This window comes from Tauraco erythrolophus, chromosome 10 (genome assembly GCF_009769465.1).
Source record: "Tauraco erythrolophus isolate bTauEry1 chromosome 10, bTauEry1.pri, whole genome shotgun sequence".
NCBI classification, from domain to species: domain Eukaryota; kingdom Metazoa; phylum Chordata; class Aves; order Musophagiformes; family Musophagidae; genus Tauraco; species Tauraco erythrolophus.
The window spans coordinates 35,262,688-35,275,975 of record NC_141474.1 but is presented as its reverse complement, the minus strand read 5'-3'; the positions used below and the strand labels follow the sequence as shown (position 1 = coordinate 35,275,975).

At 43.9% G+C, this 13,288-nt stretch overlaps 1 protein-coding gene across 2 annotated transcripts in view; it reads left to right on the top strand.

Moving 5' to 3' along the window:
- The window catches only part of NEGR1 (neuronal growth regulator 1), a 288,803-nt gene that overhangs the window by 171,096 nt on the left and 104,419 nt on the right, over nucleotides 1-13,288 (top strand). For both annotated transcript variants that reach the window (XM_086617140.1, XM_086617139.1), the window contains exon 3: nucleotides 8,875-9,000. In XM_086617140.1, coding sequence (XP_086473266.1) covers nucleotides 8,875-9,000 — 126 coding nt within the window. The remainder of the gene's footprint in view (nucleotides 1-8,874; nucleotides 9,001-13,288) is intronic.

The window sequence follows — 13,288 nt, the reverse complement described above, 5'->3', positions numbered from 1 at the left end:
TTCAGTGGCATCAGGGTGGAAAAAAATGATGATTGTTATTATTAACGTTATTGCTGTTATTGCAAGCTTGCTTTTATAGGAGCTGGCTATCAAGGCTTGTCTGAACTTCGTTCTCATGCCATTTGTTTTAATTGCTTTTGGAAACAGAAACAAATTTATTTCTTTCCATTATTAACAGCCCAAGGGAACATAAACACGTCGCGGTGTCCCTCATGCCACATTCTATTGGTGTGTGCTTCTAATAAAGGTGATTTGTTTATTTAACGCTGTAGTGGATATGAGCTTTGGTAAATATTTAATCAAAACACTGTGCAAACCAACCAGGTAAACAACTTTTTTGAGTACGTTCCCTGTTTTTTTTGCTCTTCTATAATGTTGACAAATGACTTATCGAAGTGGAGTGTGACAACTATTCTCAGCAAAGAATTGGAGAAAGGAAATAATGGAAAATGCTGAAATTTTCCCATTGTTGGTCATTTACAGAAACCTTTTAGCGAATGTGTTCATCCAGAGACGTGAAGAAAGGGAATGGTGGAGAATTAAAACTGTGTAAGGCTGGGTTTGCACATTAGGATCATATTGTAGCCCTGGGCATGTTGCACTGGCTGCATGACTACCTGTGAGGTTGAATTATCATTTGCTCCTCCGCATTCCTCTTTTGTTCCTTATTTTTCTCTCAATTAATCAAATTTAAGTAGAGCAGTGTAATAGACTGCTTTCTGAACACGAAATGAAGCTTCACTGAAATGTACATCTTTTTTCAAAATGTTTAGCATCACTTTAAATTTCATCAAATTTAAATTTCATTAAATTTAAGCTCAGCAAAACAAAACAAAAAAATTTTTCTCATTTGTTTTAGATGACAAAAATCTTTGATTTTGATTTAGTTTGGCTCCCAGAAAATGATCAAAGGCTAAAGTGCATTTAGTGAGACACTGGAACAGGTTTCCCAGAGAAGCTGTGGCTGCCCCATCCCTGGAAGTGTCCAAGGCCAGGTTGGATGGGGCTTTGGGCAACCTGGTGTAGTGGAGGGTGTCCCTGCCCGTGGCAGGGGGGTTGGAACTGGATGGTCTTTGAGGTCCCTTCCACCCCAAACCATTCTGTGATTCTGTTATGCATCTAATATTTGATATGGCCTGGGCAACTCTGATTTGAAATTTGCAGATGGGGAATTGGTCCCAAATCATTCAAAATACTTAACTGGAAGATCAGACCTTCAGGTGGGTTTTTGCAAATCAGTTCTGCAACCTCGCAGAGCAAAATTTACTCGGGATTTTAATTTGTCTTTTCACCCTTGCTTGTTATCTTGTTTCTTATGCAGTTCTGGAATCCATCTACTGCATAAACATTTATTCGCTGCTATATTTAACTTTTTTCCTGACCTTCGCAGCTGCCATGTGGGATGGGTGAAAGACTGTAGTTGTTGAAACGGATAGTAGCTCTGCGACGGGTTGAATCTGCACTCGAAGCTCAGCATAGCAGATATTCAAAGCTAAATCTGCTCGTAGACCAGAGTCTTTAGAGGTATCATAAAAAGTATGTATGCAAAATAAACATCTTTTAATTCTTGTTAAATAATAACTGTCCATCGTGATTATGCATATATATTCCAGTCATAATTAATAAATTCCACAGATTTTACTGATCTGAATGTAATAGTTTTTAACAGTCAGTAAATAGCAGAAAAATTAATGGCATACCAATAGACCAGAAATCATCACTTGTCTCAAACTGTGAGGATCCAGAAATGCTTACTACAGAAGCCAATTTCTGTAATGGGAAAGTTCGTCTTCCTAGGAAATTGCTGATAAAAATAACAATTTTTCATGATCGTATTGTGTCTTTTCTGTAATTTTGCAGAATCGCATTATACAGCAGCACTGCGCTTCTGTGCTGGTTTGTGTGTTGTCCCAGCTAATGTATGCTCCTACTCGTGTGTTCTCTAATTCTATTTTGGAAACGCATAAATGATGCAATCTGCTCAGTGTTACAAGTGTCAGACTTACAGACATCTTCTGCTAGATTTTATTTAATTTCCCCTCCATAAAACCCAGATTAAAGAAGAGCCCAGTCAATTAGCAAATGAACAAAGCATGTACTTAGGAGAAATTCACTTAATCTGCACTGCGTAAGCCTGGAAAATTCTCCGTCTTCTACCATGTCACGGTTCCAGCCTCCCCTTGGAAAAACTGCAAAACTCCTGATGATAATCCTCAAAAAGAAACAGAAGCAGGCACGCTGCTTCGGGATCAGACTTTCCCGTCTTTAGCAAAATCTGGAGAGGGTTTGTCCACCAGGATCTTGTGTCCCTGGAGGCAACGACAGTGGGGTCTGTGTTCTGCACAATGCCGAGTACGGAACATCGCTGGGTATAAAAGCAGGGCTCAAACACCGTTCTGCAGGCACGGCCCACCAGCTCGTTCTTTTTTTTTTCATATTTAAAGGTCAGTTGTAGTTCTGTAATGGATCATCTAACAAGGCACGGGGAAAAGGGGTTAACTGAGACCCGGGCACAAATACCAAAGTGGGCGAGGAAAGTGCGGTAGTAGCTGGTTGGCGACTGCATCTGGAGTCCCCGTGGTGCCGCAGGGAAACGAATTCCCGCGGCACACCGGGAAAACGGTCGTGGAGCACGACGTTGGGGAGGAACCCGTACACCGGGGAGCTTCTGTCTCCCTGATGAGAATGCAATAGGCCTCACGTGTTTACAACCGTAGCCTCACACATGGTATAAACACTGTTATAAAATATTGTACTTTTAAGAGTTATATACAGCCGGTGCGGATTGTGGATATACAGGGTGGGGGTAGGATGCTCTACCAGCAAGGACTGTGTGTGCTCACGTCCCGCAGGCTCCAAACAGCTGCAGGACAAGAATTGATGGTGTTGATTTGCCCTTTGGGCCAAAACATCCAACTCTGGGATTTACAGGAAGGTGTAAGAGATATCATTTGAAGGAGCAAATTCCTTACGTGCATGGGAATGACGAAAGCTGCTGTACCCTGTCTGTGCCAATTGCTGCAGGCAAAGGTATCAGAAAACCTGTAAAAGAGAAGAAACCTGCCCGGGCTGTGCCGTGAGGGCATCATGTTGCCCTCCACCCCTGTGGACCCCGGGGCTGGGGAGCAGGTACCCCTGAGGAGCGGGTACACCCAGGGCTGGGGAGTGGGTACCCTCGGGGCTGGGGAGCGGGTACCCCCGGTGCCAGTGGCTGCTCCCGCAGCGGCTGAGACCCTGCTGCTCAAAGGACGTTTGTGTGCTCTCCAGGGGAAGATTTTGCCTTCTGGGATTTGTATGTTTTTTTGAAATATGGTGTTGGATTGAATTTTAATGCTTGTGTGGTCACAACAGACCGGGGCACTGGGTGCCGTGCCGCGGGCAGCCCGGACCCGAAACGGTGTCTTTGGTGCTCAGTGCCAGAGGGCTGTGAAACGGGAACGGTGTTTTGCAAACCCCCCGTGCACGTCGCTGGCTGCCCGCTCGCAGTTAGACATGTGTCAGCGTTCGCACAGGTGGGTTGGTCAACAACTTAATTCCAGTCCAAACGCACTGGTCTGTTAAGCTGCTGAAAGCAGCGTTTTCTCCACACCCCCCCGCGCCCCCGTGCTTACTGCTTAATTGTTAAATTGTAAGTAGGAAAAAAATCCCATTATCATTGCAGACAGAGGTGGGGAGTGCAGCCCAGCGTTTGGATGAAGAACTTAAGGGGACTGGGGATTCTGGAAAAGAGGCTGCGTTATAGTTCTCTTTCACCAAAAAAGCCACTCTTCACTGGAAAGCCAGTGTGCGAAGGTCCAGCGAAGGCTATAGGAGCACAGAAGCTCTACCTGAGACACGTGGGAGGGATGACGCAGGCAATTCCTTAGATTCTGATGATAAAATCTTTCTTGCCAAACTCCCAGACGTCACACTTTTGAAGTTGTGGTCCAATTCTTCTCATCGCTTTTACATTTTCTATCAGGATTGCTATGTTCTGCATATAAAGTGGGATTGATTACATTATGATCTGAAAAGGCAGTTGGCTACCCTATGATTTAATAAATGTTACCATGAAAAAGGGAGTTCAGAACTCATCATCACCATTATCTGGGGAAACCTGAAGGAACAGAGCTGATGTCCAGCCACATATGTTGTAATCTCGATGCTACACAGACCTTGATTGCACATTTCAAAGGAGGGGCTGTATTTTAAAAAACAAGATGGGTGCACTTAGGCTGAGGTTTCAGATTATCTACCTGATAATTTTAAATTGCACTGAAAAGAAGACATCCTTTCCCATGTTTAAAAAGCAACAGCAGCTAAAAAAGGAGCTCCACCCTCCAGTCATTTCCACTACACTACTAAGCTTTATTATGCTGCATCATTCATGTACACGGGAATGTAACTAGGGATATAATTCCAGTCCTTGAAAATGGGAAATGAGACCCTGCAACGAGCTATCGACTCGATGTCAATCCCCTGCAAAATAATGGCCCACGTAATTCTGGACTCCAGGAAGAAGTAGGAGCTCAAATATGTTGTCAGCCAGAGACCCCGTTCCATCAGCATCGGTCGGTCGGGTTTCAGGGCGAGCAGAACCGGTCAGACAGAGCAGCTCCTCCAACCCGCCGGGTGAGAACGCAGCTCCGCCAGTCACTGGGGGAGACTTTGGATTTGGGAAAGTCTTAACAGAGCTGCCGTGGCGGAAACCAGAGGGTGCCCTTAGACAGAGCGGGCAGGTTTCTTCCATGACGGAGCCCCAGAGGTGCTGCTGTTCTCTCTCCTCCTGCTGGGAACACCTACAAATGTGCAATTTTAAAGAGGAAATTAAGAATAGGTTCCCATAGTACTGCTTGGGAGGGAATTGCAGGTGGATGAGCAATGGGGCCAGCAGGAGCCTCCAGGACTTTACCTTAGTGTAGGAGCATATGTAACTGGTATTTCTGACCATGCAGGAGATCTGGGCAGCGAACCATCCTCATCCCTTCAGTGCCTCCTGCCCCCTCCATCCCTCTGCAGCCGGCGACGGCAGGAGCTGAAGGGATAATAGGGATAATAGTCTGGCTGATAATAACTGCACAGGGAAAGAGGAAATAAAGCTGAGATAAAGTAGTGGGTTTAGCTCTGTACGCAGCGTTGGCCAGACTCTAGCTGGGCAGTTACGCCTTGATCCACTGTTCACGTTTCAGGATGATTCTGGTACTCCTCAAAAGAGAGAAACAAATACTATCTAGGAAGCCTTACAAAAATTAAGCTTATGGTGCACAGATCTTCTGCAGAGAAAGACAAAGAGGTGATTTGCCACGTTGTATGGGTCCTGACTCGTAGGGAAGATGCTTGCTAGTAAAGGGGATGTTCAGTCTTGCAGACAGCAACATAACAAGATCTGATTTCTGAAAGCTGAATTTACCCAAATGCAATTTCCAACTAAGATGCTGTTTCCTGGCAGCAAAGCGGGTATTTAATCACTGAAAGTGCTCACCAGATGTGGCAGTGTGAGCATCACCTGGAATCACCAGGACAAGGCTGGACAGCTTTCTAAAACACGCACTGCAGGCAGGCTTCGGGGGAGGCTTCTAGAGCCCACGACTACCTGAGCTCAGGGCGAATTATCCTGGTGGCCCCTCTGGCCATATATTCCACAGATCTCTTAATACGGTTGAATTCCGTTTGTATGGAATTCTGTGCTCCATACCCATCGCTTACCTGTAGAATCACCAGAGAAAGATTTTCCCTGTTTGCCACTAGAACATATGCTTTTATAGAAATTAAAATATTTGAAAAATTAATTAAAATATTTGAGAAATTAAAGTATTCGGGAGCTGAGCGTGGGGGAAAATATGCTGGTTTTTCTGAGAAGAGGACACTTGAGAAGGGGGTGAGAGAGAAAAAGCGAATAAAACCTTCTGGGGAAAGGCAGAGGGGGACGAAGACAACGCTTCGTTAAGCAGCAGAGAAGGGAGTAAACTTCTTTGTCATGGAAAAGAAATGTCATTCGTCCGTGTGAACTCGATGGACTCCTGTCGCTTCCATTCTTGATTCTTGCCTGTGGCAGGACTGTTAGTGTATTTTCTTGGGAAATTTGTATTTTGGGAGATTTGACAACAATTGCTTACATGATCCAGCTTTTCTGCTGGATCCTTATGCCATTCTGCTCATGGGACCTACCGTGGATACACTGAAGGTCGGGCATCAGAGCGTGCCAAGAGCTCCTCATTCCCACTGAAACTGATGTTACTGTAGCTCTAATCCATTTTTATCAGTCACGCTAATTAAATCAGGATGCTGAACAATGAGCGATGGGTTCAGGGAAGAGACTGGCCTAAACCTAACCCTGGCATGGCCTGAGCTCCAGGAGACCTCCTTTGGCTTACTTTGGTTTGTTCTGGCCACCCAGGTGCCCTCGTGGCAGCACAGCAGGCGCCAGCCACCTCCTCTGTGGTTAGTGACAAGTTTAAGGCAAATAAAACCCACCTGGATGAACAGGTGTGAAAAATCCCTCTCTGGTACTACTTCAGTAAAGCCAGAACATGAGCAAATCTCTTTTTCTACCTTCAAAGGTGCAGAATCTCAAATAAGAAGTTTAATGCTGTTGGAAATCTTACACCGTAACATTTACTTAAGCTGGAAGATATTTCCACAGTTCCAAACAGATATTGCATCAGTCAGTTGTACACATCTACTTGTGAGAAGAACTGGTTTGAGTTATTTGATTCTTTAGCCTGGCTTCCTGCAAGTACGTTCATTCTTGAAGTATAAAGAAATAAGTAGCTCAGATCTAGGAAGACATTTTTAAAATATTGTAGACTGACTAAAGCCACTGTGTATGCCACATTACTCATTGTGTTCTACTCTCGGACGGATTTCTACGTTTTGGATAGAATGACCCCTCACCAGCTGTCTTTAGGAAGGAGTTTTTCATACTCTGTACACAGAAATAAGAATTCCTGTCGATGTTTTGTCTGTTGCTGAAACGTTGATGATCTTTAACTCGGGCTGGAATGGGGTGTGGGGGAGACCTGTATTAACAACACCCCATTTCAGGCATGGGGGACCCCGAGGAAGGGTCGTGTCATGGCATAGCTGCTGTGGGTGGGCGTGTAGGTGGAGGCTGTTCAGGGTCTCCTTTAGGACAGGAGAGACTTCTGCAGAAGGAAGTTGAGTACTGGGTTCATTGCGGGGATCTGCAAAGAGATCTGATGAATGAGTTATCCCTTTAGGTGGAAACAACCCTTCTCTATGTTTCAGCTCCTAAAGACACTCTGTGATGACTGGATGCTTTTTCAGGTCATCAAGTGAAGTAGGGAAGAGTGGATGGTCACCTTTGTGAGTTAGACTCTGGCAAATTCAGAAGAATATCTCTGTTTCAGCAATTGTGTAAACCTGTTTACCCTTTGGAAAATGGGGAAGGTTCAGCCTTCCCCAAACCTTCATTTTCCCTAAAGACAACGCTTCTCTGCTAATTAAAAATACTCTACACAGACTTTGAATTTTCTTTCCTCACAAATGCGTAGCCACAAGCAAGCATGGGCAATTTCCAGCTTTTTGAAGTCTGTCTGACCCCAACTCATTTCTATGACTGAAATACTTCCAGTCACTGGGCCAGGGAAAAGGACTGGAGAAGGTCTGCAGGTGGAGATCCCAAAGCACACAGAACCAGTCTGTGCATATGACAAAGCTCTGTACTTTTCAAAGTACATCGAAGGGATGCTGATAATGTATTCATGTTTCTGAAATGATTGCAAAGCTGCATGTATGGTTCAGATGGTGGGATTTTGGCTGTGACAAACTGGAGCAAAAAAGTGAGACAAGACTGTGGCATTCAGGAGCGTAAAGCTCCATTTGGGCAAAGACTTTGGTTAGGAAAATGGAAGATAATGAGCTTTTTTTCCTCATTTTATTGGTACCCGTTTACCTTGCAGAGCACTTTGATTTTAAAGCAGTCATTACAGAAGGTTCTGAAACACCCACGTGTAAGATCTGTATCTTTTACAGATATTTGTACCAAACTTGTTATTTATATAGAGAGAATAGTGCTTTTCAGAAACACCAACAGGGTATGCCTCGTTACTGCATTGATTTGATTTCTAATACTAAATGTAATAATAAGACTGGTAAAGAAATAACATATTTCTTTGGAAAGAAAGCTTCATTCTAAAATCCAGAATTCCTGCCTTCATTGCTGGGACCCTCACTTCCTTTCCTCCTTATGCAGCATTACAAGAAGTAAAGCATTCCCTAAAAGGTAGGCCACTTAATGCTTTCCATCATTTTCCATCCATGTGGAACTCTATTCTCTTAGGCCCAGATTATAAATAGCACAGAAAGTGAAGTTTAGTGACGAATTCTGCGGATGAAATGAAAGAAAAAATCTAGTTTATTTCTTCTAAGCCATGTTGCTACTTCAAGCCTAAAACCAACATAAAGCAAGAAAAATAAATGTATTTTAGTCTTCTCCAGGAACAGATATGACTCTCTAAGTACACACAGAGCAGATCTAATAGGCATAATTATTTTTAAAAGTACAAGAAATATTTAATTTTGTCTTATTTTCGAACTGTCATGAGAAAACTCATCCTTCTCTTAAACAAGAGCATCCATCAGTAGCAGTTTACTGGGAACCCATTAGCAACACCTGCCTTGCACAAAGCAGAGGAAATTGCTGCTTTCTTATGTGCAGCATTTCAAATCCATGGCTGAGCTCCTGCAAACGTGATGGAAATAATTGTGGTGGCACCTAAACAAGGTTTTTGCACAATCATATTTCAACAAGTGCATGCATTTTTGTCAATAATGGCAACAGAGGTGTCCCAGCTCTCCTCCGTTATCGTGCTCTGGTGGGATTGCCCTGATTCCCCACCTTTCCCTTACCACTTTCTCCTTGTTTCATTCCAGTTTCTCCGAAGATATTCCGTATTTCGAGTGACATCGTTGTGAACGAAGGAAGCAATGTTACTCTGGTGTGCCTGGCCACGGGGAAGCCAGAGCCTTCCATCTCTTGGAGACACATCTCCCCATCTGGTAAGTGCAACTATCCATCACTTGGAGCTTTCTGTGACGTTTCACCAGTAGCAGGTTCTGCATTTCCAGTTTTCCAAAGTGACAGCATCGCTTTTGTATGCCTTAAAAAGTGTGTGCCTAACCAGACTTTTAGAAACTAAAAGCTTCTTTGGATTTCAGCTGAGATCGGTGAAAACTGTAACACTGCTGTGGCTCAGGAACGCAGAAATAAAGGCACCCTAAATATGAGTATATTTTTAAGTCTGTTTTAACAGGCTGCAGACATTTATCAGCCAATTCCAATTAAAACCAAAAGGAGGAAATGATCAAGAACACACAAAGCTCTCTAGAAGTAGGCGTGAAAGTTAAAAACATTAACACATCGTGTAAGAGATGTAATTTGATGTAACTACCATTGAACCATTATTCCGTGATACAGCAGAGTTTGTTAGAATGGTTTTATTGAACAAATTAAATTATATGTATGAAAAATTACCAAAAAAAAAAGGCATCTAAAAGCAGTTTCTGTTTAATATTCCCATTTATATTTTTAATTCCTCATCACGTATTTAAAGGAAAACCTTTGGCTGACGTTGCAGGCGTCTCCACGCTGGTTGACTTGGTGCAGAGCCACCGGCGCGGGGTCCCTGTGAGCAAAGCGGGATCTGTCCCGCGCAGAGGTGGGGAGATCCCCGCTCCGTGTCTCGGAGCCACCGGCTCCAGAAATCCTGGTGGGTTTTGTGTTTCTGAAAGGAGATGCTCCCCACTCCCAGCTGGCTCTCGCGGGCAGGACTGGTGCTGCGCTGGTTCTTTTACGGGGACTCCACGATGGTGATTGATTTTGCAGTGAAGGTCTTTCTGTTTGCTCACACAACTGTTATGAAATCCGTGTAATTGCGGGGAAGAATGGTTTCATGGACTGTCACAGCTTACCGCGGCGCCTCATAATCCTGAGTAACAGTTTGCTTTACAAAGCAAGGTCTGAAAAAAAACCCACAACTTTTGACCTTTAAGACAATGACAATGAATTCTGCTTGAAGTGTCCATCAAGGGACTAGGGAAAAAAACTCAGTTGTAGCAGAAAATGGATTTTAACTAAATGTCAAATAAAATTTTATTGGAAACCATAGCGATACTTTAGAGTAATAGCTTAAAGCATTAGATTGTCTACAGAAAGGAGCTATTACAGTTTTCCTGGAGAGGAAAAAAGCAGAAAAGGAGAATTAGTGCACTCAGGCTGGAGAAGGGGTCTGAGGAGGAATTAGCCCCTCCTCATCTTGAATTCAGAGAAAATTAGTGCGCGTAATCAGAAGGGCTTTCAGTGAACCCACTGATTTTGCGTCTTGACCAAAGGACTGAGAGGCAAAATGTGATCACTCAGCTGCAGTGAGAACTGGAAATGAAATTTGAGGAAAAGGCTCATCAAAGACAGCGTGGCATGGGAAGGCTCAACTCAATCAACGTGCCCATGGCGCAGTGATGATGTGCTCTTGCCGAGCACCCGGCACAGCAAACTGCGGGCAGATAGGTATGTTTTCTCACCACCGAAGATTTAAGGGCAGGCATGTACAGCCTGTGCTTCCCTTCCCTTCCCCTCCCCAGTCCCTTCCCTTCCCCAATCCCTTCCCCAATCCCTTCTTCATTCTGCCTTCTCAGCCCTTCTCGGAAGTGTATATGAATAGTGCCCGTAGGAGACAGCAACATTCATTTACCATACGGCCGCTGGTTTCTCCTCTCTGCTGGAGCATCTTGACCAAGTAGCTGGCAGGTGATCCTGCAGATCCCATACTCCTCTCCTTTTAGGATTGTCTTCGGTGAAGGGTGGCTTGTTGGATTGGTTTTGCCACATCTCTTACTGTCTCACCAGGACGCAGTAGGTTAGATGAAACACGAACATGGACTTAATAGATTTGGTACATAAACAAAAGGAAAATCACAGAATCAACCCCAGACTGGCTGAGGTGGGCAGGGACCTCTGGACATCAGCTGATCCAACTCCTGCTCAGAACATGTCCAGTTGGGTTTGAATATCTCTGAGAATGGAGATGCCACAGCCTCTCTGGGCAATCTGTGCCAGTGTTTGGTCACACTCACAGGAAAAAAAGCTTTTTTTCATGTTTAAATGGAATTTCCTGTGTCTCACTGAGAGCCTGTTGCCTCTTGTCCTGTCACTGGAACCTCTAAGAAGAGTCTGGATCCATCTCCTTTACACACCTATCAGGTATAGGACCCCCAGAGCCCCCTCCTCCCAGGCTAAGACCCCACCTCCCTTAGCTGCTCCCCAGTTCAGATACTCTGGCCCCTTCATCACCCCCATGGCCCTCCGCTGGACTCACTCCAGAATGTCCATGTCTCTCTTGTCCGGGGGGTCTCTCAGCATGTGGATGCATAATTCATTGTAAAAACAGTGGGATATGCACCTGCCTTGCTGCTGGGGCAGCACTGGAAGCATCTCCTCACAGCGTGACTGGTTTGCTTCGCCTCCAGATGCATTTACACTGGTGCTCACGAACTGCTCAATCTTGTTTATGGGCAAAGAGGAGGTACACCTAATAAAATAACAACGAACGCTTGGTTTACATATATAATTGAAGTTTTATCTCAAGAATCATTATTCACCTAGATCTAATATTCCCTGCCCATGGCAGGGGTGTTGGACTAGACGATCCTTGAAGGTCCCTTCTAATCCAAACCATTCTGTGATTCTATGACTTACCAAAAAAGAAAGAATAGTGATGCAGTTAAAGTTTTTATAGACAAACTTAGCTTCTGTCCTTTCTCCTGGTGATGAGCACACCCTTCCCTGCTCCACAGGGGATGAAGGTTGGTGGCTTCTTTCTGGCAGGGTCTGTTACGATGAGTCATCAGCACCCAGAATCCTTCGAGGCGAGGAATATGATGTTCACATTGGTGGTTTCTTCTTCCTCCCTTTAGGATCTATTCGGGGTCATTTTGAAGTGTTTGCTATCGCGCTTTTACACTTTTGTGAGCCTTCTTCATTGCTCTGCAGCTCCACGTTGCATCCTTATTTACTGTATGTGGTGCCTTCTACGTATGCCCCATATCATTCCTTCGTTCCCCAATACCCCCAGACCCCACTTTGTTCAGCTCCAAATCTGCGTTTCTTTAACTGACCATGGGTGAGCTGTCCTCAGCTGTGGGGCCTCCTTGGGTGTCCCCTGGTTGATTAACGGAGCAGAATTCTGTCCAGAGTGGGAGAACACAGGATCCAAATAACTTCGTGCTCAAAAATCTTGTAAAACGTGATGGCAACAAACATATAATTTATAGAATATGTTCTGTCTGCTAGCCTACCAAATGAAGAAGAATTTTTCCGTTTCGGTAACACCATACCAGTTTTATGCTCAGGTGTATCTTCTGGTGTACAGACAGTTATAAATGGCACTCAAATCCAATTAAATACCAGACTGGCAAACAAGAAGCCTGGAATTATCAGAAAACAGAACGCAAGAGGGCTGAAAACACCAGATTTCTGTAACAGTTTATATTCTATCTGCAGCAAATTGCCTTTATCCAAACATAAGCTTCATCTGCACTTTATAATTTCTATGAGTTTTCTCCTGTAATTCCCGGCGGCACTAATGAGGCTCATGTGCAAGCATCACATCTAGAATACACCACTAAATTATATTAACGAGTCATATTTAGAATATTCTGAAATTGTTTGTCAAAGCTGCTACTAAAAGATAAGAAACTGAAATCTCTGAATACAAATGATTCGATGTAGAGTAACTCCAAAAAATTATCGTGATTTGCATCAATGCAGCCTTTGCTTGGATCGGGTCGGATTCAGTTTTTTGAACAAGAGATAAAATGAACCTTTCGTAGGAATAAAATAAAGTGTATTTAGAGGTGATTTTTAACTTAGTACATAAATTATTGGCCTGGAATCTTTATTGTGCATGTTTAACTTGCAGTCATTATGTAAATGTTTTCATTATATAAATATTCATTCTCCAAACCATTATGTAAATCCACAAAATCTACACACGCAGCGTAACACCGTGAGAAACGTGGGGCTGTGGTTTGTAACCTGAAAATCTCATATTGTTGAAATGTCATCTGAATGGATTGCAGGCATTACTTATTTTGTTCTGACATTTAAGAGCAAAGTGCAGCATCAATAGTTTAAGAATGAAACCAGAATCTTAATGAATTTAGGTCTGCCTGAAACGTAACTCCAGCTTTTAACCCTCGTGTGCTCGGGGCGTGCGGGTGCCGCGGTGCTGGTTTTTGACACGTGAGCCACTGGTGTTGGCAGGAGCAGTAACCACAAAAGCCATTCAGA